The sequence below is a fragment of the Urocitellus parryii genome, chromosome 9, assembly GCF_045843805.1.
Source record: "Urocitellus parryii isolate mUroPar1 chromosome 9, mUroPar1.hap1, whole genome shotgun sequence".
Taxonomy (NCBI): domain Eukaryota; kingdom Metazoa; phylum Chordata; class Mammalia; order Rodentia; family Sciuridae; genus Urocitellus; species Urocitellus parryii.
The window spans coordinates 53,751,313-53,779,124 of NC_135539.1; the positions used below are offsets into that span (position 1 = coordinate 53,751,313).

The following is a 27,812-nucleotide window of genomic DNA, read 5'->3' on the forward strand; positions in this document are numbered from 1 at the left end:
ATCCTAATAATTTAAGGAACTTAGAGAAAATAAGCTTAAAAACAAATTATGACTTTGAAGTTATTTATGCAACAACCGCAGAAACATGTTGGGAAATTCCCTCAGAAGCTTAACAAATCTAAAAAGGAATCAAAGTAAATATTCTGATTATGTTCAACGAATCCTCAAGATGCAGCAGTATTATTGGTCATCAATGGATCTGGAGAGGTGGGTAGGCTCTCTTGGGAACAGGAAGTAAGGGCTCTGCTAGTGGAGTGAAAAGTCAAATCCATAATTCTGGAACCATTACTTGGTTTGGAGTCCCAGGCTGGACGAGGCTCTGAGCAAGTGATAAACTGGTAACCAAAGGATCCTACAGTTAGTCTATACACAAGGCTTCAGGCAGAAGAGAAGAGGGACAAGGAAGAGAAACAAGTAGACAGAGGATCGATGACATAGTGACTGTCTATCTAGGTTAGAGTTTCTGAGCATCCCTGTAAACAGCCTTCTAAGCTCTGTGGACAAAATGGAAATGTGATGAGATAATTTTTATAAAGGGATCTTTGGCAAATAACAACCAACATTTTGGACACACTTTATCAGTTAACCCACTTAACTCCCCATGAGGTAAATTTTAATACTGTTCTCATTGCACAGCTGGGGCTACTGAGGCTTGGAGGGGCTAAGGAACTCATTTAAGATCTCCCCGTAAATGGCAAAGCTGGGATTTAAACCCATAGCAGATGACTGCAGACTCCATGTCCTTAGATGCTGCACTAAACAATGTCACAAGCAAAGCTGAGAGCCATGTATCCAACTGAAGGGGTATAGGAGGGAAATTGAATCTCAGAGGGGCAATGAGGACATCAGGTTGTCATAGTCCTGGCATAGGCATTGGTGAATTCACAAAGGACACCAGCAACAGAGTCTGTAGACAGGAACAATGTGGGCCAGTGTGAAAAACCAGGAGGGAACTGAGAGGTCCCAGAGACATTGGGGGTTGGGAGTCTCCAACATGCATATGGCCTGGAAGAGACCATGAAAGAAGAGGACAGAACAAGAGAAGAAAAGAAGGCCCAGGAAAGATCCCATAGGAACAACAACATTTCAGGGATAAGGGAAAAGATCTCAAAATCAAAACCAAGATGGCAGGGATCAAAACTCCATCAACCTAAATTTTACTAATTTTGGGATAACTCCCCAATACAGTCAATCAATCAACAGCCTAATAGTAGCTGTCTTCTTAAGTTTTTCTACTTCAAATTCATCTCGATATCTCTTATAATTTGCTTTCTCTTTATTATTTTTTTTACAGGGGACGTCTTCAACTATTTTAAAAAGAAACAATACATGTTTGCTTTAAGCACAAAAAAATTAGAAAAACACTCTGGAGGAATAAAAAAATTTATTTTAAGTTTCTCTAACATTTCTTGCAAAGCATTCATTCAATAAACATTTATTGAGTGAGTACTTATTATGAGAAAAATCCAGGAGAAGCCAGATTAATTTCATGGTCAATTAATTTTGCAAAGTCAACCTATCTGAAGTGATGGATGTAGTGCCCTAGGTGCCATCTGGGGACAGCAAAGTGTGATTCCAGCAAGTCTAGAGTGCATCTGGAGAGATGCAGCTGAGGTATGTGATGAAACCAAAGGACGATGGAACACGGGTGACCTAAGAAAGACTTACATAGAACAGAGAGAAGACCAAAGCAAGAAATAAGCCTAAAACATAAGGCTAGGATTAGACAAATCCTTGAGTTTAACTGGGTGAGAAGATCAATATGGAGTATCTAAGCATCCTAATCCTGCCTCCAAGCTAACCTGAGAGGAAGGACATAGTCTGCATTAATGGGGTATTGGAAGGCTCCAACTATTTTTAAAAACTATTTTTAAACAATGGTCCAAATTTTCATCCAGATTTAAATGGCTCTGAGTTTTGTGGTATGTGGGTGAATCACTTTGTAATGTGTTCCACTACCTTTTTTGGGAATCTGACCTTCAGACTCACTGAAATGAGATTTAACAGTCCCTAAAAATCCTATTTTCCATGGTTTCACCTCCCCCATCACCGCCCACAGCTGATGATTCTATTATCACAGAAAGACCACAGTCATAGCAATATGAAGCAAATGGACTCAGAACAGATGCATGATGATTAAGTCAGAGAAAAAGAGGGCCAGGATTGTGGCTCATTGGTGGAGCTCTTGCACCAGGCCTTGGGTTCCATCCCCAGCACCACAAAAAGGAAAAAAAAATGGAGCTAGCATCTAAAAGGAAAATAGAAGAGTAAAGGATCCGTCAAAGTTATACAGTGGCAGCCATGAGAATGTACATTCTGGCAAGAGCTACTCCTTAACATAGAGATTTCTTTAATGTAGGCTATTAACCATGCCAGTCACCTTCGGCCCTTGTTCTCCTTCATAAGAAACTTTTAATCAGAGAGGGAATAGCATTTCCTACCCTTAAAGGGTGATCAATACTCACACTTGTGCCAAGAGGCCATCTGCCAAAACCAGCATTTTTGCCAGATCTCTCTGAGACTCAAAAGGAAAGTTGGCTCTCCTGAGCGGAACGTGAATCTCTGGTGGTGTCCTAATGGACAACAAGATTAAATAGTAATCATGTGGTTCTAGACTCCTCTTGTCATCTCAGGGTTCAGAGGTCAAAGAAAGTCCCGCCTCCCATTTCTCGTCCCATCTTACACGTCCAAAAAGGAACTGGGAAACTTATGTCCTAAAATTACCAGTAAGTTCTATGAGTTTGCTGTGTCTTGGGATCACCCTCAACTTGAATTCTAGTGAAAAATAGTCATCCTATGAACACCATCTGGAAAAATAGTGATGTGGGCTCAATACAAGGAGAGAGCTCTCAGGGCATCTCCACCCCGGAGAACATCTGTATTCTGGAGGAAGCTCTGATACTCCTCGCCCACTAGAGTCCCAATCTCCATCCTGGACATCAATCAGCAGCTACTGTAAGAGCCCTTATTTCTAGAATTTATAAAAGTTCAGCTTTTAAGCAATTCTTCTTTTCCTGATTAAACTTTAAAATCTTTCGATAAAGGCCAGTCAGAAAAGATCAGACCAAGAGTTCATCATCATTAGAGAAATTTTACTTGTTCTAGCTACTGAATTGATGATAAGGAAGGGCATGAGCAGAAATGTAAGTCTTTTGTTTCTGAACAAATCTAAAAGTTTAGAAAACTCCTTGGCCTCCTTTTTATTGGACCTGGATTTGTTGCAAAGGAAAAGAAAAAATGGAATTCTCTCAACCCTCTCTCAGAAATGCTCAATGATAAGTAGTTTTTTACCTTTCCTACACCTGTCTGGGTGGCAGTCTCGTTGACCTCAGTCTCACAGAAGAGGCTGAAATGAGCCTGAAACTCAGTTCCAGACCCTCTCAACCATCCATGGTCTCACAGCAGTTCTGTTACCTGGGGTTTAGTAGTTTGAGTGCAGATACACCTGTTGGTGCCCCTGCAGGCAAATCTGTTGATCCACTGTAAATCATCATATGGTGCTGGAACTCAGTTCCATCCTTATTCAACTATAATCTGAGAGCAATCTTACTTGCTCAGGAACCTGCCAAGCAATATACTTGTCCAGAACCTCCTACAGACTGAGGTCTCAGCTGTAGAATCTGTGACGAAGTATCAGCCCTCTTTTTAGCCATGGTATAAGTCCAGTACTACCTGCTGAGAGATGGACCCAATTATATAATGAGAACTTTCCCTGGGACTCAGAGGAAGTAACACCTATCTACACACATGATAATGGAACTGGTTTCTTTCAGTCAACAGAAACTGAAGAAGATCCTCACCCCATTACCAGGCCTAATGATGAAGGACTTGGAAGCAGTCCATTCACCCCACCCCAGGAACAGACAGGATTCATATTACTAAGCCCCTGGTAACAGGCCCACTAAACATGGACCCCATGCAGATCTAGCAGCAGCCACGTGACTGGGCTCCAGCCTCACTTGACCACAACCTTGGAAGCACGCCTCTATCTTTGATACTCCTTGCCCTCTAGAGTCCCAATCTCCATCCTGAACATCCACTTCTATGGAAGTGGGCCATGTGTGATGGTGCATGCCTGTAATCCCAACTACTCAGGAAGTTGAGGTAGGAGGATTTCACATTCAAGGACATCCTGAGCAACTTAAAGAGACCTCAAAACAAAAAGTTAAAAGGCAGGGATGTAGCTCAATGACAGAGCACTTGCCTAACATGGATGAGGCTTTGAGTTTTATTCTCAGTAACACACACACACATACACACACACACACACACACACACACACACACACACTCACACACATACACGGGGTGGGGAGGAAACTGGGAGTAGTATTGACTAATTTAAATGCACAGACACAAATGTGGCGACATAAGGAAAAGAAAGAATCAGGCAAACATGATAACCATCAAAGGAAACAAATGATGCTCCAGTAACTGATCTTCAAATAAGTGGAATTCTAGAAATGGTTTGAAAAGAATTCAAAATAATCATGTTAAGAAGCTCAGTGAGATAAAACACACACATACACACACATAAACAAATGAAATTAGGAAAACAATTCATGCATAAACTAAATTTAATAAGAAAGTTAATGCCATTTAAAAAAAAACAAAAGAAGAACCAAACAGAAATCCTGGAGCTGAAGAATACAATGACATACCTGAGAAATTCAATACAGAGTTTCTAGAGCAGACTCAATTATGCAGAAGGGATTAGTGACAATATCCCTGAAACTCAGTTCCAGACCCTCTCAACTGTGATCTGAGAGCAATCCTGCTCGCCTAGGTACCCACAGAGTCACTCCTGACTATACCCGGTAAGCAGGGTGGGGATGCATTAACTAATTTGGTTATTTAACCAGTCCACGACATATGCATATATCAAATCAAGATAAATAAATCACTAACCAACACTAACAACTTTCTGCTGAGCAAGTAGATTTGGAGGCTAATCAAAATAATTTTGATCAGTTATTTTGAACCCATTGACTCATAACTCAGAAAGACAAAGTTATTCTTCATAGAAGCCAGTGTAAACATTCAAGGACTTTGTCAATAACTTGGAGGCGGAGGAAACAGTGGGGGAAGCTGTTTCAGGTACAGAGTAGGCAGCTGAAATCACTGGGTTAGACAGTACTTACCTATGTTATGTCCTGCCACCCACCCCAATTATGTTCTAAATATCTAGACCAGGTGGGAAGGTGGTCCAGTCAAGAGGAAGTGATTAGGTCAGCATAAAATTGGTCTCAATTTCTCCTTTTCCCCCAGATTCTCAAACCCTCCTGGGGGCTTAGGAATTCAGTGTCCAGATTTACAACCACAAAGTCTCCACCTTCTCAGCCTCATCCTAGTTTGCTGAGTCATCATGAATGGTACCTCTTGGGCTTTCTTACCCATATTGGGCCTCTAGTGAGGGGAGACATCTTCCTTTACCCTCACTACAGCTTCTGACCATTGTGCCCTTGTCAAAACTCTCCTCCTCTGTGAATCTCACATCATCAGAAGATATCACTCACCACCTTCATCTTGTTATTGATACCATCAGATCACCCCTCCTGTTCTTCAGGGATTTTTGCACTGATTTAAGGGGTTCAACATCACTTTCACCAGTGCTACTCCTATCAATCATTTAGGATGATCCCACTGTTCATGTATCTTCAATACTCCTCAAATCTTTGCTTCTCTGTTCTTCAAGTGTCTGTATTCCTGTTACTTGTTCTTCCATGTACCTTAACCATTTGCTCCTAAGGTTACACTCTAGAACTTATTGTTACCAATACCTGTATCCCTTCCACAGCTCAGTTTCCACACTGCTGACTAGCTTCACTGCCCAGCCTTTGCAGGAGTGAGCCCTCAGGGAGGCCTGCTGTGTCACCCTGTAGAACAGACCATTGGCCCCAGCATCCATGTGCACTCACGTGCTTCCTCATTTCTGCTCTGCTCTGAGCAATGACACACAACTTGCTAGTGCACTATATTTTCCATTGACCTTGTTGTTTATTGCTTATCTCCTCCCAAGCCCCATTTCCCTGCAAAACACTCAAATATAAACTTTGTGCGACTTCTGCACTAATGTGCCCCAAGCTCCTCAAACATGCCTGTCCAAAAAAAAGAGCCTGACACACTTAAATACAGTGAACGGATGAATGAATAAATAACTGCTCCAGAGCCTGCAGCTCCCCACCTGCTGTCTCAATGTCTCTGCAGCTGGCTCCACCCCACTGGCCAAGCATTTCCCTTCCTGGTTCAGCCCAAGTCCCCCATAGCTGTCTCCACATGGTTGCTTCCATGGTTGGCTGAACTCCACTTCTGCACATTTCACCCTGTGGTTTTCTTCACGGTTGTGGCTGCTCCCTTCTCACCCCTCCCAAACACCAGCCACCCTGTCATGAAGGCACGAACTGAAGTCCCCCGTCCTCCACCAACTCATCCTGAATCACTCCAACTCAGGTGGCCTCCTTTTCCTGTTCTGATGTTAGACATTCTCCCACTGCACACAAAAGTCCTGAATGCCCAAGCAATGATTAAATGGTGTCATCATGTATGACGCAGCTCATGCCTAGCAGCAAGGGAAAGAACTAAAGGTACTAAAGTTTGTTTTTTTTTTTCTTTAAAAGCAAAATTTTAAAAGTATATTGACTTTGTTTACTTTAATGGAGATACAGCTAAACAAGTATCTACATATCCTAATCCAAACACTCAGTGATAACTTGTTAAAATTGGGGCTATTTCCTCCCTTTATTCATATGTGTGTATATGGATATATAATATATATTACATATATTATATAATATATGCACATAAATAATATATGCACATGCACATAAATACAACCACAATGTGGGTACAACTTTGTGTTGGTATCTTTTATTAAACATGTATTATGATTATTATATTTCTATGATAGTGGATTTATTCAAAAACATTAATTTTAATAACTATGATACACTACTACATTTCATATCATAATTTACTTAGCCATTTCCCAATTTTAGGATGTTTAATTTTAATTTCTCTCTTATAAACAATATCGTTTAATGCCTTTGGGCGTTAGTCTGTCCACCTTTTCGGTTTGATTCGCTAAAATCTTCTAAATGAAACCTCAGTTTTATAGGGCATACAGTTTCTGGGGTCTTGATATATTTCCAAATTCTTCTTAAGTTTTCAGAATCCTTCAAGAATCAGCTTACATGCCACTCCCCACCAACCTTCATGGTCCTCTGTGTTAATTATGTCCTCTCCCCCTATTATTCTCTCATAGCAACTTTGTTTTTAGAGTCCTGATCACAATTTACCACCTTGCATCTATTAGTGTGTTTATTTGGTGTATTAGTATGTTTATTCTTTGCCTTTGTTCTGTCATGTTCATGGGAACCTCAAGGTCTCTTTAGGTCACCACTGGATACCCAGTGACAAACATAGCATCTGTTATGTAATAGGCCCTTGATTAATTAATGAATGAACATGCGTATCATCAAGACACAAGGCAGGAAGCAGGTTTGGGAATTTGGGCTGCAGTGATAGATGACGTTACAGCACCTTGCTCCTGGGCTGAGGTGCCTGTGTTGCAAGATTCCTACTTCTTAGCACCTGAGAGGCAGGGAATGGTGAGAACTGAACCTCCTCTCAGAGACCACAGAACAGTACCTTGCCCTGAAACCCTGTTTCCTTTGGATATCAGAAGAAGCCCAAGGAATTCCCCTCATTAGGTCACTCTCAGAAAGTGGTCTCCCCTCCCTCAAGGCTTGGTATATCCCCCACCCTCTTCTTGCTCTAATAACATGCACAGCTTTTCCCAGGGTGGCTGTTTTTCACTCACACAATGCATATTTTGGGATTGGAAATAGGATAGGTGTCTTATTTCTTATTGACACTTCTGGGATATTATTTTTGCCTTCTCAATAAGCCCGCCCACACTCCTCCTTTGAAGCTTGTTAATTAGACTGTGTTATTTCACTCCTTGCTGCAATCCTCTATAGATTTCCACTCTGAAGATTCTAGCACCTGGATCACTGTCTTACACCTGTATTTGTTGTTGATGTTGATTTCAGTACGGTCATGGTTTGGATACGGGCCGTCCCCTCACAGCTCCTGTGTTCATGTCGAGAATATTCAGAGGTGAAGTGGTCAGATCATGAGAGCAGTAACATCATCAGTTTGAATGGACTAACTGGGTGGTGACTGGAGGAAGGTGGAGCCCTGTTGGAGAAGGTGGGTCACTGGGGGTGTGTCCTGGAAGGGATCCCTCCTTCCTCCATCATGCCCTTCCTTCGTGACGTTCTGCCTCCCTTGGGCCCAGAGCAATAGACTTGGCCCATCGTCTGAAACTGTGAGCCAAAATAAACCTTTCCTCCTTCCTCTAAGTTGTTCTTGTAGTTATTTTGGTCACAGCAGTGAAAACCTCGCTAACTCAGATCCTCATGAGGAAGATCCTCCTGACATATTAGCCTCGGTTCTTGGAGGGCTTCACCTCCATGGAGCTTGTCTTCCACTTCACGTCGACCACCATGAGCCAGGTCATGCCTGACAGTATCCTTCTCACCAATATTCCCTCCAGAATCTCTTCTTAGAGCACCCCACTAACTGCACCTCTAATCCCCCAACTCCAAGCATTCCTTGATGAACATTGTTTGGGGTCCTCACGTGACTCCTTTTCTCCTTTTCCCTTGACTTTTCATCATTATCGTAATAAACTCTCTGTTCCTCTCTTCCTCAGCCATACTCACCTGACAAAATAAATGCTAGGCGTGAGCCCATTTTTATTCTCTGAAAGTGGCAGGCATACAGTTACTCGGGCACCTGAGCTGTTCCTTCCTTCAGGCATGCTCTTGTTTCACATAGCCACGTGGATGCGTCCCCTCCTTCAGATTTCTGCTCAGTTGTGTCCCCGTCCACTCCACTTAGAGTGGCAGCTCCCTTGCTCCTTCTCATTGCCTATCCCTGAATCCTGCTCTGTTTTCTCCAGGCTGAGTGCCACCCTTTGGATGTTATACAGCGATGACCCATAGAATAAGGCCATGCTAGTCTCTAGCCTGTTCCCAGCACTTCACCCAGCACCAGACAGAGCGGGAGCGACAAATGAATGAATAAAGAAGAGATAACGATTTTTCCTGAAGCGACTCTGAATTCTACATTTTAAGTTTCAGTTCCTATAAAGAGGCTTCTTCTTGAAAAAAAAAAAAAATCAATATAGGCCCTTTCACAGCCTTACAATTAGCCTGAGTAGATCACACAAACAGGATATCCATGATTTCCAATTAATCCAGAGGGAACACCTAAAAGGATCTAAGATACACAGCTGAAGACACTAACATAGCATATGAAGTCACCAATCAGAGATTAGAAGTCCCTCATGAGCCATCCCCCTAATGCAGGGAGAGCACATTTCCTGGCTTACGGGAAGGAGAGCTGGAGTGAGGGGGAAGTGCCTCATTCAGCCAGATTAGTTATTGGAAACTAGTTTCCTGGGGTCAGCCAGTTCTCCCAGACGGTGAGAGTCTGTGGCTGTCTGGGATCTTCTCTAGGGGTGTGGGATCAGAGGAGATGGGCCCATAGCATCAGCTCTTGGCTTCTGCCTTCAACCCCTGCACTTCAAGGAGCAATGGAGGAGAAATCGCCTTGGCCAGCAGAGGATGGATACAACCCTCACCGCCAGCTGAAACAGAAGGTGAAGGAACCCCAGAGAACTTCCCCGGGAGGATCTTGGGTCTCTGAGCCATTCCAACTCTGCCCCATGCACGCTCAGAGTGACTCACTAGGCAACTGCCAGCATTTCTCTCTGATATCACAACTGTGTTTGATTAGGATCTTGAGTGAAATAAGCCACTCGCTTCATTGGGAATGTCTCAGAGCTAAAAGTTTCTTTCTATGCATAATTAATATTCTACCTCTTTGAAGATAAATTCTATCTATCCTACTTTGTAAATGGATCATTTCCCCTTGGCTATTCCTATGTCATGTCTTTACCAAAAGTAAAATAAAATACAAGGAAAAAAAGGAAAATGTAAAGAACAAATCTGCGCTAAAAATGATTTACATTTTTATTCCCAGTGTGAAAAGCTCAAGAATGTTTTTAATGCGTGTCCAGCTTGAAACCCGCTGCAAATGTCTTACAACATTTTGTAACAGGCTTTTCCCATCTGTGCTGAAAGCAGCTGATGATTTAATGCAAATTGTTATTGTTTCACAATCTCCCAACGATCTTTTCTATTTTGGATTAGCATTTGGGGTCTCGTTTGCATCTGCTTCAGAAATTCAACTGCTGGGATTGGCTTTTTGCTGTGGCCATTCTGTGTTCTACAGTATCCTACATCCTTCGTGTTTCAAGTTCTACTCATTTTTAAAAACATGTTTGCTATCTTCAATCTCATAAGACTCTTCATTTTCTCAACATTAAAACCTGGCTTTACTGCTCTCGGAGCCTTAAACAGTGAAGCAAAGGAGGTATGACATGAAGCACTGGTCACCAAGAGACTGTGGTGGTGTCTGCAAATCCCTATGAAAGCCTGGCATTGTCTATTTCAATAGACACTTTAAATATATGACACACTGTGCCTATGTGTGAATAAGTCATCATATGTGTATGTGTGTGTGTATATACACACACATATAATTTTTCAAGAGTATATAAATAGTATTGTGATGAATAGAATTTATTTTCATGGCATTACTAATTTCATAACTCTTTATACATTATGTTGTGCTTCTTGTCGCCATCAACAAAAAGCACGATTACCAACAAAAAAAGGAAATTAAAATTGTTACAACACAGTCTTTGATTTTGATAAAACCTTTGCATCTTGCATCGATCTCAGTGGTAGGTGACAGGAGAAAGGGTTTTGTGTTTTGACTGAGTAGCTCACAAAGTCCTGGAATCTCAGTTTTTTTAGGTGTAAAATTAGACTATGATTTCAACCTTCTTCCAAGTGTCTGGGGACTCAAAAAGGAAAGATGAGCATGTTTTGCAAATTATAAAAGGCTACATAAATAAAGAGACCACATAAAGGGAGAAAATAGAGGTGGCTTGTAGACTCCGTTTGTGGGTTCAGATTTTGTGGGAATGCTTTGGTTGTGTGGACCATAATGGGAGCTCCATGGGCTCCAGTGGAATGACAAGTCAAGCAAATAAAATTCAGAAAAGTCTGGATATGAAGTTCAAAGTCAGGACACGTGCAGGACAAATTGATTTTGAGGCTTCACAAGATGAGTTCAAAGGGTTGTTTTATTCCAAAATACCACACATTCATTGGCCAGCCCTAATCTGATCCATCTCTGGTTGTCCCCGATGTTTTTGCCCATTTCGTCTCAACATAAACAACCGTAATAAGTACGTTGCTGCTGACAACTAGAACTGAATAAAAGCAAGTCAGATATGAGCTGAACCCTGAAACCAGATCATTAGCCAAGGTCACGATTGGTTTAGAAATTTGTGTTGTTTTCCTTCCTGTCACTTGCCAGCAATATATGGCACTTTTCCCCCCTTGTAGTTTGCAGTCGGCTGGGCCCTGAGCCATGTGAGACTGTTTTTAATGGCAAAACCTTCAAAGTTCTACTTAAAATATTTGCATCATAAAATCCCTCCTGGAAGCCAAACTTCAGTTTCAGAAGGAGCCTTCTAGCAAGCAGCAGAACTTGCCTTCAGAGACAGAAGAAGAGTTCCTGCTAACAGCACCATCTTCCCGCAGCTGATCCCATCCAGGTTTGTGATACCCAGGGAGAATCAGATCATGTGATGCATCCACAGGGTCCAGGAGCACACTCCAAATGGCTTTTCTAAGCCAACTGCTGAGATGACTCAGCAGTTCATTGAGCAATTCAGAGAGAGTGTTTTTTTCACACATTTAATTGATCCTGAGAGCAAATAAGTGCTAAGAAAGAAAATGAGTAATTGTTCTACCTCACTGTGGGAAGACAAGTACTTTGTTTCTTACATTTTTCTCATGTCCAGTATTTGATAGATCCATATGGAGAGGGGCAGGCTAAAGCACATAAAGTTTGCTTTCAAAAACATTAAAATCAGAAAATAATCTCAGCAGCTCAGGAGGATCGAAAGTTCAAAGCCAGCCTCAGCAACCTAGCAAGGCCCTAAGCAACTCAGTGAGACCCTATCTCAAAAAAAATACAAAAAGGCTGGAATGTGGCTCAGTGGTTAAGTGCCGCTGGGTTCAATCCCTGGTACTGGGAAAAAAAAAAAATCAGAAAATCAAAACTGTTCATTTAAATCTTAACATGGGAAAGGAAAAAAAATGTTCTTAAGCAAAGGATGCCTAATCTTAAGGAATTCACAATGGACTCCTTTAAAAGTGAACTTCCTTACTATAGAATTTAGCCTAAAGAAATTAAATCTACTGACAAAGGCTACCCATAGATTTTTTTACTTTGTGGAATGGGATATGAATGCTGAGAAAGAAGGAGAGGAGGCGGCATAAATGCTGGCTGGGAAGATAATTGGAGATAAGAACTCATCTAATGGGAAAATAAGTTCTTTCTATGTGGAAGGCAACAGCAATCTTCCCTTTTACCCATGAGCTCTGAAGCAGAATATCAGTTTCTTGTTTTTAAAAAGGGAAAAAGAAAACTTACATTCAGAATTACAATCTTCATCCCCCACACATTTTTTTTTAAAAAAAGTCAATTTAATTCAACCAGCTTTTGTGATCTAATCATTACTCAGAGCTAAAGGTGGATTTCCATTAAAGCATCTCCGTCACTCTCACTTTCTGACCTGTGAACGCTCTTATTAGCTGCCTTATTAAGATGATATCCTGTCTCTGAAGTAAGAAAAGAAGATTATCTCCTTACCTGACATGTCATCACTGGAGTAATCTTTGTTCAAAATAAAGAAGAAAAAGAAAAGAAAAAAAAACAGAGCAATTAAATAGACATTTAAATTTATGGCACACTATGCTATCCAAAGGAGGATATTTATTGCTTATAGGTAGTTAGTATAACCTTACTAACTTATCCTTCCGTGATTAGTAACCAAAACCAGAGACATGTATGCTCTGTTTAATCTTAGTTTGTTTTTGACTTGGGGGTAACATCTGAGCCTAAAGGACTCAAGAGTTAAAACAGGAACATATTAAAATAGACAAATATGGAATTATAGATGTTCTTTACATATGACACCTACTGTATGGACAAATATGTGTACCTTCAAATAAAAACACTGGAGGAGGGGGACCAGTCTTGAGAGTGACCACCATATTTGGGTGGAGCAATAACATGGGCAGAGAATCCACTGTGACGCCTGGTCTCTCACTTGTGGCCACCTCCTTCTCAGACTCATTCTGGTGGACAATTACAAAGAACATTCTGAGAGAGTGGTCCGTCTGTTTAAAATTTCCACCTATTATCAAAAGGAATTTGGAATAATTGCCCCTACTTGACAAAAAAGACACACATTTATTTGGTTTGCTCTTTATGATTTGATATATTTGACTTTCTTGGTAGCAAATTGAGAAGCCCACATGCTAGTTTCCTCCAGTGGGACCGCTCTGCTAATTGGGGGATGCTTTGATCTCTGGGCTGCCTTTGTGCTTTTATTTTGGTACTGGGGGATTGAACCAATCACTGAGCCATATCCCCAGCCCTTTATATAGTTTATGTAGAGATAAGATCTTGCTGAGTTTGCTAAATTGCTGAGGCTGGCTTTAAATTCCTGTTCCTCCTGCCTCAGCCTCCCTAGCTGCTGGGATTACAACTCTGAGTTGCTTTTTGTTCTAACTAACTACAAAGAAAGAAATGAGGGGAAGTTTAAATATGATACCTATATTATTGTTATGGATTAGATGAGTAACTCCCATAGGTTCATGTGTTGAAGGCTTGGTCCCCAGGGCGGTGCTATTGGGAAGTTGTGGAATCTTTGAGAGGCAGAACCTAAGTGGTATGCCCTTGAAGTGGATCCCTTTCTTTGCTTTCTGGCTCTTGATGTGAACACCAGCTTCAACACATGCTCACACTCTGATGTCCTAATCAATGGGGTCACTCAATCTTTGACTTAAATCTCCAGTACTGTGAGCCAAAATAAACCTCTCTTTACTTCCTAAGGAGCCTGGGTTCAGTATTTCATTATGTGGTTGTGATGCTAGTACAGTTAGGCAATGCTGACTTTATAATTTATGCTTTTAATATAAATATTTATGGTCTTAATAGGCTACGAGTGCTAATAATGTCATAAAGGAACTATCTTTCCCAAGGAATATCTGAGTTACTCCACTTCCATCTCTAGCCAAGTGTGGCCCACCCACCTGCCTGCTTTTGTGGAATCAGGGCTTCTCTCTGAGGGTGCTGGGCAGAGGCCAGTGCACATCTGGCTTGTCCTCCTCAGGGACATGCTTTCCTAGGTGATCCCCTCAAGTCCTTGTGAAAGAAGGGTTCTGGACCCAGGAATCAGTTCATTTAGACAAGACTGATTGATTGATAGGGTATATTTTCACTCCTACACTGACTCATCTCTATTCCTACTTCTCTTCCCAGTGCGGCTCAAATTGTCAGTTTTAATTCACAAATCCCTTTGTGATTTGAGTCCCCACCACATTCTCTATTACCTCTCCTGCTCTGCTTCTCACTGTCAGTTGAGATAAATAGTCTGTGAGTTTTGGCATTTGCAATGGGCCTCCTGGTCAGTGAGAAAATTAACAAATCTGTCCATCTTCCCTTTTCCACTTTCCCACACCTGCCATGCACATCAGAGCCCAAAAGGTGACATTTTCTTGGCTTGCCACGCACCTCTTCTTACTAAAGGTGACAGGACTTTGATTTAGTGACAAGATGAGGGCTGCCATGAAAACTAACTGATGCTGGGGCACCCCCACAGACAGGGCATTTTGGATGAGTCCTTGCAAAGCGTGTCCTTAGGCTGGAAACCACATCTATGTTTGTGCAGAGACACACCTAGGGATGTACTGCCCTTTATGCTTTTGACACCCTGTACAAAGTATTAATGAACATCCATCTAAAAGAAGTAGTAAAACATTGTTTTGTGATCTGGAAAATAAGAACCACGTCAGTATAGGAAGGAGAGTAGAATTTGGACCTTTTTCTGGGCTTGCTATATGTGAGGCCAGAACTCACTGAAAATACCTGCCTTGCCAAAACAACCCCAAAAGGGCAAAGGGCAGCAATGGAAATATTACATAGCTTACTGCATAATTATTATTTTATTCTGTCCTCGCATCTTGGCTCCTTCAGTTCAGAATTCTTCAGGCTTCTTTATGTTGCCTGGGTCTTCCCAGTTGTCTATTAAGAAAGAACTTCTGTCTTTTCCATCTCTCTCTCTTTTCAGGTGTTCAAATAAGTAATCCATCATTCATTTCCATGTGTGCACACAAAAGACATAAGAAATTTTCTACTTTCGCTAAATATGAAAAAAATCACATCTGTTAATATACTTAAAAAAACAGCTGGGAGAGGTTCTACAGGAAAACTATAGACACCACAAACAACAGGAAGAAATATGCCTTTTATTAGAAGTCTCATATGTACAGGGAAAGCTGTTTCTCACAGCTCAGGGAAGGCTGTGAGAAAGAGCCACTGTCATCCAAGGTCACCGTGCTTACATTGGTAACACCATTTAAACATCGCTGCACATTATTAACAAATAGAACCATTACACAGAAATGCAAAAGAGACACAGGGACGTGTGGACACTTCACGTATTTTCTAAAAACAAGTCGACGCAAAAATACAATGTGCCAGTAAAAAAAAAGAATAGGCATATCAATACATGTCTTTTTTTCTTCTTCTTCTTTTTTGTTAATACACGTTATGCTGAGCTTTCATCTCAAGCTTTTTTCACATCGGGATTCGCAGGCACTTTAGCAACCCAGCCATGGTTTACAATACAGAACGTTCAGACCGACAGATGAAAACAGGGAGCAACCGAGGGCCTTGTGACCTGCACGTGCAATAAAGTATTGACATGAGAGCAATCTTTTGTTACTGTTTTGGGACACCATAATGTTCTCTGTGTAATGTGGAATGGCTTTTCCCTTATTTGTCTTTTATGTTTCATGGCAGAATTATTTAGAGACATGGTATCACCAGGCAGGGATACAGTATGTGGATATGCTAGACAAATATCAGTTCCAACCGACCTTAAGAACTACAGAGAGATCCATTTTTAGAATTCAAAAATGACCAACTGATTTATCTCTGTCCCACTCTATGCCCTTCCTTCCACACTGTCACAACAAAAACTAACTAAAATAATAATTGGGATGTACTGGCCCATACACCTCCTGGGAGAATTCTTTCTTCAGCTCCCCCTCCTCCCTCCACATGGTTCAGGGCAGGCCCAGTCCTTCCTCCACCCAGGTTACTCCCATGCCCCTCGTTCCCTTAGCAGAGCTGTGCCGACTCAACACGTGTCAGGGACATGACTGAACAAGTGTATTTATAAACACAAGACTAGAATCATCACTTTACTGGTAATGTTGAGTTATAAGGCAGTTACACAAGGACCCCCCTGATAACCAAATGGTGCTGGAATATGGCTTAGCTTCTTTAGTATATGATGACGGAACTTTCCTGATACAAGTTGCTGAGAAAGAGAAGGGAAACCCACACTGATTACAAAGCTCTATAAATGACTGTGCTGTGAAGTACTGGAAAGTCCCAGTTTCTGGTGTATGTCATCCACTGTCATCCACTAGAAACTGAGATATCCCCTCATAGCTAAGAGAATGTAGAGGGGAAAAAGAAGAATCAACACCTTCTTCAGCTTCATCTGTCACCCAAGTTGTATGGGACCGTAACAACAAAGCCATGGATATCTTATGCATTGGGCCAAAATTCCGGGTACTCCAGAGAGATGCAGAGGGTGTGGATGCCTCGAACAGATGATTGTCAGATGGTGGGAAATCCTTCCATGAAAGAACACTTGAGACATAGCGGCAAAGACATTAAGGCCTTCCATTTCTTTGCCCACACTGCTTAAAGGCACTGATACCAACAACAGAAATATTCCATAGTACCATCAAGGTTTTAAAAAACTCCCAAAATACAAGTCTTTGTATGAAAATGTCCTTTATTGCATGACATGAAGCATGTGTTCTCCTCGTGCTCAGGAATAGAAGGGCCGCCCCTTCTCAGGAGTTTGGAGTCTGTTCAGTCTGGCGACCTGAGAAGGCGACGGGGGCACATCTTGCCGGAAGGGCCCCTTAGGAGGGGCATAGTTGGGGTCCTGGACTTTCTTATACGAGTCATAGTTGCTGGGTCCCTCAGAAGGAGGCTGCTTCTTCATCTGCTGTTCTTTCCGCCGCTGCTCCTGGCGGAGGAGCTCCTGGGTCTCCAGCATGACCCTGGCGTTGAAACCGTGCCCTCCCAGGTAGCCGTTTCTGGAGCCTTGGTAGCTAGAGTACCTGGGGTTCTCCTTGGCACTCTGGAAACCTTCACCAGGTGGGTAGTTCTGTTCCCAGGAATCCTGGGAAACAGAACTGGCATTCTTCCTGCTTTGCCTAGAAAGCAAAGACCACAGGTTAGTGTGCAGGTTGAGAGAAGCGAGGAGAGGAAAGAAAGAGGAAGGAATGGGTGGAATCGATTATTTCCATGTTTCGACAAATTTTACCCTGTATGAATTGTGCACTAGACACCATGATAGGAGCTGGAGAATTCCAAGACCACTGTCCTCACTCAGCAAGCTCAGAGTCTCCAAAGAGTCAACAAACACAGGACAAGAGAGAGAAAAACAGATTTGGCAGCTATTTGGAAATAAGGGCTCTCCTCCTGCGTCTGGCGAGGTACTATCTGCTCTGCTTAGGGTAACAATATCTCCTGCAATTTAGACACATTGGCAAGGATGGGAGTATTAGAGATTTGGCAGCATCAACCATAGCAATAATTGCTGCTTGCTTTAGAACGTTACAATTCAATTCTAAACAAGCAAAACAAATATTTTACACAGCTGCCACCATAGTGCCAGAAATGCTAGCTAATATGAAGTGCATGTAATGGATTACCATATGAGTTCAGTTATGTAATATTTAAGTCTAAATTCCTTTGTGATTAAAAATGCAACAGGCAGCCCTTAAAGGCCCACTTTCAAGTTCTATATGTCAGCAACTGGCACTCTTCAGAGCATAAGCCCAGGGAGAGCCTGAAGCCTGAAGGGTAAGCACTATTTTCTTGCACACTTTGCCTTCACCAAGGGCCAGGGCAACCGACTTAACTCACTTTGTCACCCCAGGATTGAGAAATAAATCAGTCATCCAGAAATTTCAAATTTGAATCACTTCTACAATAAAGTTGCACATGATTTTCAGGAAACATTATTGTTTCGAAACATCTTTAATTTACTATCAAGTCCCAAGATGCTTTTATGAATTTACAATAAGATTGGCTATGATAAAGTGAAACAATTTTGCGCCAGGAAGGAAGACATGCCCTAATTTTTTGTCTTGAAAATGGAAGATGGGGGAAGAGACGATTGAGTACTAAACCAAAATATATTGCTCCATTTATCAATAAGAAAATCATTTGGCGACAGTATGCATGGCTCAGCCTTCTGCATCAACACACACAACATGGCTGAATGTTCAAAAAGACTCCTGCCTGTGGAAGGAAAATAAGGTCTGGGAAGCCACCGGGTTTCCCACAGGAATGGAGCAATTTGCATTTTTGAACATTTCAAACTGCCAGCAATATGGTTTGGGATGGAATCTGCCCATTTTCCATATGGCCTAAAATGTAGCTGGGGATGTTTTCAAAATGGAAAATGAACTTAATGTCCAGTACCACCTCTGGATCTAACTATGATTAATTAGACAGTCTACAGGAGAACTATCTGGCCCTCTTTTTGTGGGAGTCAGGCCATTTGTACAATCAGCCCAGGCAAGAATCCTTAGATTTGATGGAAGAGTTTACTTGCCTGAAGCACTGATTATCTTCACTTAAAAAGTCATAAATTAATCTGCCTAGAGACATGAATGATGGAAAGTGTCAGCAAGAAACCAGGGATTTGACATTAATCATGAAACTTTAATTAAAACAACGAACTTGTTACTGATATCTGAGCAACAAGGGGGGATTCCTTTATGAGTTGGTTATCAATTTAGAGATAATCAGAAATAGACTGTAGAAATTTCACCTCTTTTTCATTCCTGTCCTACTGAGACTCACGAATGCCCTTCCTTCCCAACTCCTGAGGCCTGGGGCGTCACTTTAGGGTGGCTGTGCACCACTGAGTTCAATTTTGGATCATCCCAGAAACATACAGTCTTGCTATATTTAAATGCATTGAGAATTCACTAAGGTTTGTTAGGGGTAGAAATTATGATGATGTGGGAGAATGAATTTCTCATAGCTAAAATTTTTCTTCAAATTAATCGGTATAGAGAAGGAAGCAAACTGCCCTGAGGTTTGAAAGAAAGTATACGGGGGAAATGCATAGACCCACATGTGTGCACATGTGCACGCACAACACCCACACAAACATACACCCAAACTCTCTCAGTAGGGAAGCTACTGTTATCAATAAGTTCTTGATTATGGAAAGGATGAACAATGAGTTGATTGAAGAGATCAAGAAAAGAAAGCAGGGCCTGGGGCTGGGGCTCAGCAGTAGCACACTTGCCTGGCATGTGTGAGGCACTGGGTTCTATTCTCAGCACCTCATATAAATAAATAAAAATAAATAAAGGTCTATCAACAACTAAAAAATATTTTTTTAAAAAAGGAAGCAGACACTAGGAGTTCCAACATTAGAAAACTAGACATTCAGGCACCAGGGCACAGGGGGAGAGTGGCTGAGGAACAGACAAAATGGGTTCAGATCCTAAAACTGCCATGTGTCAGCCACGTGATGCAGGGGAAGTTATGCTCTCTGGATCCAAGTTAGCTTGCCTGGTAAATGGGCATATCTGACCTTATAAAGTCATGGAGGGAAATAAATAAAATATCACCCATGTAAAGTGCTTAGAAAAGTGAATAATGTGCCTTTAGTACTGGAGAAGCAATTTGAACCCAAAGTTACTTTTCCTTTCAAGAGGTGGCTCTCAGTTTTAGGGGGCATCTTTTGGACCACAGTAAAAAGCTAAAAAACACTATTAATTTTCCCTTCTTTGGTCAGAAGTGTTGGGTAAAGATCATGGAGCAGAGAAAGTTACTGGAGAATAAGTAATGAGCCTGTAGTAAGGAAGGACAACTCCACACCACTTCCAGAGAGATCAGAAGAAGTCCTTGCTTGGAGACTGAGGTTATCCCTGCTGCCCCAGGATCCCTCAGCCAAAGGGGTCACGAGTGCCAACAGCAAAAAGCATCCATCTCCTTTCATCAGATTTCTTTACAACCAACACCTGGGTTTCTTGGGTCCCACAAAGAGCTCACTGGAGATTTTGGAATCCACTTCACACACATATCCTGGTTTGGCAATAATTACCTCCGCATGTTTACAATGACCTCCCATAAGGCCTGAAGCCCATTGTCATGGAGAGGACAGAAACCAAAGATCTAGAGACCTTAGGAAAGGACTTAGGAGGACAAGAAGGATGAAGAGAGAAAAAGAACAAAGCTGAAAAGCTTAACAAGCAGGCTGTAGATGTAACAAATGGGCCGGGGGTAGGGGGGACCTGTGAGGGCTCAGAGAGGCAGCTGGTGGGGAGGCATGCACAGCAGAGGCGTTCGGCAGACATGCAGCCGAGGCAAGGGAGAAAGAAAAGGAAACGGTGAGCAGGAAAAGAAAACAGGAGAAGTACTGAATCAAGGATCATAAGTGCCCTTCTATCATCGACCTTGCCTGCATGCACCTCTGCTCACTGTGACAGCTGCCTTCTGGGTACTAAGGTAAGGAACTAATTTAGGAATCAAAAAAAGGAAAACATCCTAGCCTGATTGAGAATTAAGTGTGGGGCCACTCAGGTCCCCTTTCCTCCCAAACTAGTGTTACCACCTGGCTAGTGTTTCTCATTGACATTTCAAAATGTGACTTGAATTCTGCCCATGGATTTCCTTAATTACAGTTAGAATTTACAAACTAGTCAGGCCCATATACATTCCTCTAATTCAAACCACCTTATCTAATGCAACTGATACCAAGACTTGACCATTTGTTTTACTTTATGTTCCACTTTGTAACTGTGTGTGTGTGTGTGTGTGTGTGTGTGTGTGTGTGTGTGAAATCTTTTTGGTTTCAAATGCCATACCAACTTGTTTAGACAAAACTCTGCTAATTGTCAACATCCGAAAGGCAGAGGTCAAGTGTCTCTGAAGAATAGCACATGTCAGAAACTTGGACTTGACCCAAGCTCATGTAGGTTGTTCCAAGTCCCCCTCTGACCTGCTGGTTGAGTCCTTCGCCTTCCTTCAGATGGCTGCGCCACACACAGCCTGCTTTAAGGGGTACTGCTCTGCAAGGAATGAAGCTGGGGTAGGGGGCTGCCCATTTCTTACCTTCCTCACAAATACCAGGATTCACACTGAGAAGTTATTCTCTAAAAGAAGAGAATTGAGAGAACATGATGCAGAAGGGCTCCCAGCCCCTTTTGCCAAAACTCACGTAACTATTTTGGGGATGTCTGCTTTTCTTCTATCTAAATAGAACACAATGACTAAAAATAGGGAGCTACAATTAGCCCAGAGGGAAAGTTTCTTTTTTATTGTGTGAAACTCTAAAAAGCAGTAGTACTAGTAATCACAGAAGCACCTCACATGTACATGTGTTTGGACATGTGAGCACTCCTACTAGTGCTGGGAGTGTGTGTGTGGCGGGGGGTGGTGAGGGACAAGGCAAGAAGGAAGAGGTGTGTGGAAGAGTGGGGTACATGGGTAGTAAAGGAGGGGTGAAGAGGGGTACAGCAGTGTAACTATGGTTGACAATCATTAACTGAATATTTCAGAGTAGCTAATAGGATTGTGAATGTTTCAAACATAAAGGATGTATGTACATCTGAGATGATACACAGGCCAGTTACCCTGCTCTGATCGTTGCACGTTACATACATGCATCAAGTGTCACCTTGTACACCATAAATATGTACAATTACTATGTGGTAATTAAAATGTTAATTAATTGAAAAAAAAACAGTGACGGGGGAAGAAGAAGACTTGAGTAACAGGCTCAGTTTTAGATTATAAGAGCTACTTTGGAATGGGGTCACTGACATTCTTCCTCTTCCCAGTCCTTAGATCCTAGTATCTCTCTTCTCTCCTACAGGGCCTGCTTTCCAGACCCTCCCCACCAGCATTCTCTCCTATCTCCTTTCCTTAGTTCTTTACATTTTTCTAGTTCTCCTTCCTTCTCATGAATACTCCTAAACACACCTGAACTATACGAAGCCAACATTTTACCCATCCAAACAAGAGCAAGGGCCCTGCAACTCCATTCACACAAGCCATGTGCCATGGCTCACTTATGTGGCTATAGAGTCAGGGCCACACCAAGTATGTCAGTTCATCCACAATATCGTGCCCACCTTTTCTCTTGAATACAAGCCAAACAAGTTGGGAGAAGGGAAACATTGTGCATGGTGTTTAGCATTTGATACAGTGGCCCCTTCCTCCATATTCTAAGCTCAGCAAAATACCCAGGGGAACTTTATACCTAATAACACCCTGTACTTGGGAACAAAAGCTCTTGGTAGCAAGGTGGGCCTTATAAAATAATGATTTAGGGCATGAGCAAGTTTGGGTTTATGGCAAAAGAACTTAGTTAGCTGTGTGAACTTGGGGGAAGTTACTACATTTCTCTGAGCTTTTTCCTTACAAAATAAGATGATTTCCAAAGACCTCTACAGAACTGAACTTCAATAACTCTTACCTAGAGTAGCCTAAGTGACTGCTGGTTGGTAATCTTCCTACTTAAAAAACAATTTATTGCTCAAAGGAGATAGAGCCTTACGGATTGAAAAAGAACAACTAAACAAGTCAGTTCTTGGTGGATGACACTTGTCCTGGTGGACACTTCCATTCATACCCATGCTCCCTTGGCTGACCCCTATCAATGTGAAGTCCCCCATGGTTGTTATGGTGATTGTTTAATATTTAAGGAGACTCATCATAGTAGAAATTGGAAAATGACTTTTACATGGTCAGTCAAGTACACACAGATAAACATCTGCCTCCTTTCAAAATTGTTTTCTTTAAATTCATAAAAGGCTACTTGACATCAATATGGCAACCGGATCTTTTGATACTCAAAATGTATTCGTCTCCTGGTTTTGAAACAGGACACCAAATGTGTATAACCATTGTGACTACACTAATGACTTGTTTGGGGAAGTTTGAGAAGTTGAATGTTTTTCCACACTTTTATTATTAACTATGTATTGCCTGGAAGAAATACTTCCATAGCTCTTAGTAGAAGTAATCAGTGGAAGTCAGTCTTGGGGACAAGTCACCTGAGAGCTTTCCAGTTATTTCACCGAGAACAGCTAGAGCATGGGTGTCTTTCCTGGGGAGCTCAGTACACAACCTTTCTTGGTTGTCATAGGCTAAGGAGTGGAACACCCCCACACAGGACTCTGTGTTTCCACACTGAGCAAAAGCAGGAATAGCAGGACCATAAGGGGTCTGGGACATGAGGGAATCTTCTGCTGCACTGTAAATGTTACATTTCTCCCCCTGGCTGATGGTTACATGAATGTGTAGAGAGGCAATGCTCATTTGCTGTACATTTAAGATCGATGCACTGAAAATATGTACTTCACTGAAAGCACATTACTCTTCAATTAAAAAGCTAACAAAATGCCTTTATATTCTTTTTTAATCATATTTTTGAATTTCAAAAACTAAAGGCATGTTTCAAGGAGCTAAAAAACAGAATATTAAACAAAAAACCTTCTATGAGTCTACTGATCACACAAAAGTTAAGTGAACAGAGCATTCATCCCCTTCTCTCTTTTTACCAAGCTCTAGCTGTATAATCCATTATTCATTCGAGTTACCTATGAGCCAAGCAAAAGAAGAGTTATCTTAACATTTTTCAGATGTTGGACATTTTTTTCTGCAGCCACAGGGAAAATGGCAGAGTCAACACTAGAACCCAGGTCAGGCCCCCCGAGCCCAGTGTTCCATGTATCATGCTGCTTCCCTTTTGGTTATGGAGTTGTTGGGTAAAAATGTAGGCATCTTCTGAAATGTGTTTCTTTCTAGTCTTGTCATATGCTAAGATATGCTCTCCCTGAGCTAAGCAACCATCCATTTACAATTTTTCTGTGACTGCAGAGGCAAGTTGGAGAAGCCAGTGCAATTTGGAAAGGAGTGTTTTTTACAAGGCCTGGTCAGACCTGAAGACCTAGCCACCAGTGCTTACCGAGGCAGGGAACTGTACTGGCGCTGGGCCTGCTGGAAGCTCTCACGTTCCTCTTGCCGCTGCCGCTGTGCCTGCACTTCTACGGACACAGAGTGCCTGCCACTCTGTGCTGCTGGCCGGGAGCTGGGCTGCAGGAGAAAAGCACAGTTCCTTACCAAGACCGGAACTACAACACACATCAAGTGACTGTTTACTCAATTGCACTTTTTTTTTTCTTTTTTGGCATTGGTGGGTATGAAAACCCAGACCATGCCTATGCCAGCAAGCATTCTATCACTGAACCGCACGCCAGCCCCCAATTTCAATTCTTATAAATTGTGTTAAGAAATATTTTGTAAATTCTGGGAATATTCTTCCCCCTCAAATGAAGTTTCTTTGAGAAAAGGGGCATGTAATTTCCCTTCAGAGCCCCCAGTACTTCATCTTAAATTGTGATTTTGGCTTCAGTACAGGTTTAAACTGGAGGAATCAATCCTGCTAATCTTCTCAATAAGGTTTGTGAAATACGGACATGAGATACTAGTTTACATCCCTTGTGGATACAGCAAGTACAGAAAAGTAAGTTGCTCAGAAGACTAGAAGATGATAATGCCAAAAAATAATAATTTGCTGCAGTAATTCACAAAAGTGGGAAAGTCCACATTTGAAAGTTGGCTGTTGTTAGGGTTTAGATATGGGCTGTGCCCCAAAAGCTTGTGTGTGAGACAATGCAAGAATGTTCAGAGGTGAAATGGTTGGACTCTAAGAGCCAATATCTAATCAGTGGATTAGTGCGTTGATGGATTAACCTGGTGGTAACTATAGGCAGATGGGGCATGGCTGGAGGAAGTAGGTCACTTGGAGTGTGCCTTTAGGGTTTATATTTTATGCCTAGGGAGCAGAGTGATCTTGCATACACATTCGCTTGCTCATCTCCCCCTGCCTTTCCTGGTTGCCATGTTCTAAGCTGCTTCCCTCTTCCATACCCTTCTTCCATGATGCTCTGCCTCACCTCAAACCCAAATCTATGGAGTCAGCTGCCTAACTGTGGACTGAACCTTTGAAACTGTGAGCCAAAATAAATTTTTCCTTTTCTAAATTGTTTCTGCCCTGGTCTTTTGGTCACAGCAACACAAAGGCTAACTAGAACAATTGTGCTGGTGAATTTGGGGGGTATTTATGTATATTCAGTCTTAGCAGTAGACAGCCATATAAATCATTCTCTCTTCACTACTAGAGGCTAGGACCTAAAGAGAGATTTTCAATTCTCCTGGTTTGGTTAGTTTGGTCATCAGGTCATCTTTTGATTGGTACTTCTCACCAAAATTGGATTATTCAATTGGCACTGTATTGTATAAATGGAGGCCCTGAGAATGTTTCCAGTTCTCACTGACACTTGTTAGCTTACCCTCCAGATCTGGCCTTTGGAAATGAAAGTAGCTCTGCTCCAAATCAAAGGTGATACCTCTAAGATAACAAAACACCCAGCAACGGTTTATCATTGCATCCAGGGCCACTGCCCTTAAGTCCTCCTTCCCGGCACTTGCTAACCTCTGTTCCCCCTTGTGTTGAGCAACATCATGCAACAGGCATATCTACATGAAGAACGTCTGCTAAGAACATGTTATTGATTTTCTTCTGGAGTTGAAAGCCAGTGGCAGACTTTGACTCAATAATAATTTTCTAAAATAACAAAATCTTAGTATTCATTTGGACAGTGGTTAAGATAACATGTCTCCTCTGGTTGGCTTTTGTCTGAAGAGAAATCAAACAGCATCTATTGTTCTCTTCCTGCCAGGCCAGCATTATCTTATTTGTTGATAAGCAATAATGAGGCAATATCCAGGACAAAAATTTCCAAGCATATGGGTATAGTCAGTGAGCATATTAAAAATATCCTGATACAAAAATAATGTGTGTAAAGATTAGGCTTTATAATACCCTGGTCTCTACTAGTCGATGTTTATAACCACACTCATTGGGACAAATGTGTGTTCAGAGACTCACTCCACAACTCTGTTCAAATAACACATTAGTGGTGCCTTCAGCAAGAAAAAACACTTCTCTGAGTGAGATTCTGCTTATGCAAACAAAGCATCAACCAGTTGTTCATCAACTCCATTAAAGGAGACAGACATTTACTTCCATTACTCTTGCTGAGACTCACCAAATAGGCTACCGAACTGCTTTGCTGTTCGTGGGGAGCCAAGGGAAGCTTGAGGGAAGCCACTGGACAGAGGGAAAGCAAAGCAAGAAAGCACTACACAGTTCCCATTACAACACAAAGAACCACATTTTCCTTTCCTTTTCACTCAGCGTAAGCCATCTACATGTGTCAAGCAGACTTGAAGGATATGGCATTCTGCAGCAGGATTTAGTAACCAGCTTTTTAAGCTCATGCTGTTCTGTGACACACTGCTTGCCGAGATGTGAAAAGAAAATGCAAGGTCTTGTAGAAATTTCAGGTGTATTTTTAAGCTGTTTCTCCAAGTAGTCTGAAATTTCTGTTCTGAGACAGAAAAAAAAAAAAATAACTTGAAGGGTTTTTGTTTCCTCAACTGTGTGTTTTCTGACACTGTTCAGCTCAAAGCCAGCTGCAAGCATCTTCTTGGATCCTGACGAATTCTAGTAATGAAATTATCAGCATTTGGGGCCCATAAACTTTAATTGAGTGAATGAATCTGGTATTAGCAAAATGACATATTTCATGCTACCATGCTTGATATCATGAAATATGAATATTAGTTTCATCATTAGTAATCTTATTCCATTTTTCTTTCCAGAGCATGCAAAGGGTAGGTTAGTTAAGATAATTACTGTTATCTTTATGAAACTCTAATAGGCCACACATTTCAAGGAAGATTGCATTCACAACCATCCCATAGCAGCAACTCAATAAAATCATTCTGGCAAGTTTTGTACTTGGCCTGAATTAAAAAAAAAAAAAAAGAGAGAGAGAGAGACCTCTCTATTCACAATTTCAATGAAGACCTCATAAGCATGTGAATTACGGGAAGTTTTACAATTGATAATCCTACTTTAAATACAGTGACTTCAGTTCCTATGGCAGAGACAAATTCATACATCTGAGTGCAAAAATCACAAAATTAAAGAAATAAACCTTACAAACTGCATATTTTCGAAGAAAGCACTATTGATGACTATAACACTAACGTAATAACTGCACACAGAAATGCATGTGTAGACACAATTGTGATAGTCCTGGGGATTCTTCAGACAATGAGGTGAGGCTCTGTTTTAGAAGTACAAATTACAAATAACCCAGGCCTTGTTTGTGATTGGATGGGTTATAAAAAATAATCTTATAAATAAGAAAAAAAATGTTAAGAATGCCAATTCCAGAATAACAGTGGAAGGTTTAAAACAGAAATAAATATGATTATTATATAGTACTCTGGAATCTCTTCATGCCTTATTTTTAAACCACAAGTAAAAAAATATTCATGTTGCCTTTGAAATAAGGGAGCTACAGAGTTTTTCACTATGATTATAAAGAGACAATATTTGAAATTTGAGAAGACTAGACAATTTTGGTATAACTTTGTGTAATAAATATCTTCCATGTA

General features: G+C 41.4%; 1 protein-coding gene across 12 annotated transcripts in view; it reads right to left on the reverse strand.

Moving 5' to 3' along the window:
- Positions 1 to 15,466: 15,466 nt before the first annotated feature.
- Positions 15,467 to 27,812, reverse strand: part of Pard3 (par-3 family cell polarity regulator) — a 656,694-nt gene continuing 644,348 nt past the window's right edge. For all 12 annotated transcript variants that reach the window (XM_077803009.1, XM_077803007.1, XM_077803013.1 and 9 more), the window contains 2 exons: positions 24,247 to 24,374; positions 15,467 to 17,458 (listed from right to left, as the gene is read on the reverse strand). In XM_077803009.1, the coding sequence (XP_077659135.1) occupies positions 17,065 to 17,458; positions 24,247 to 24,374 (522 nt within the window). In that variant the 3' untranslated portion in view covers positions 15,467 to 17,064. The remainder of the gene's footprint in view (positions 17,459 to 24,246; positions 24,375 to 27,812) is intronic.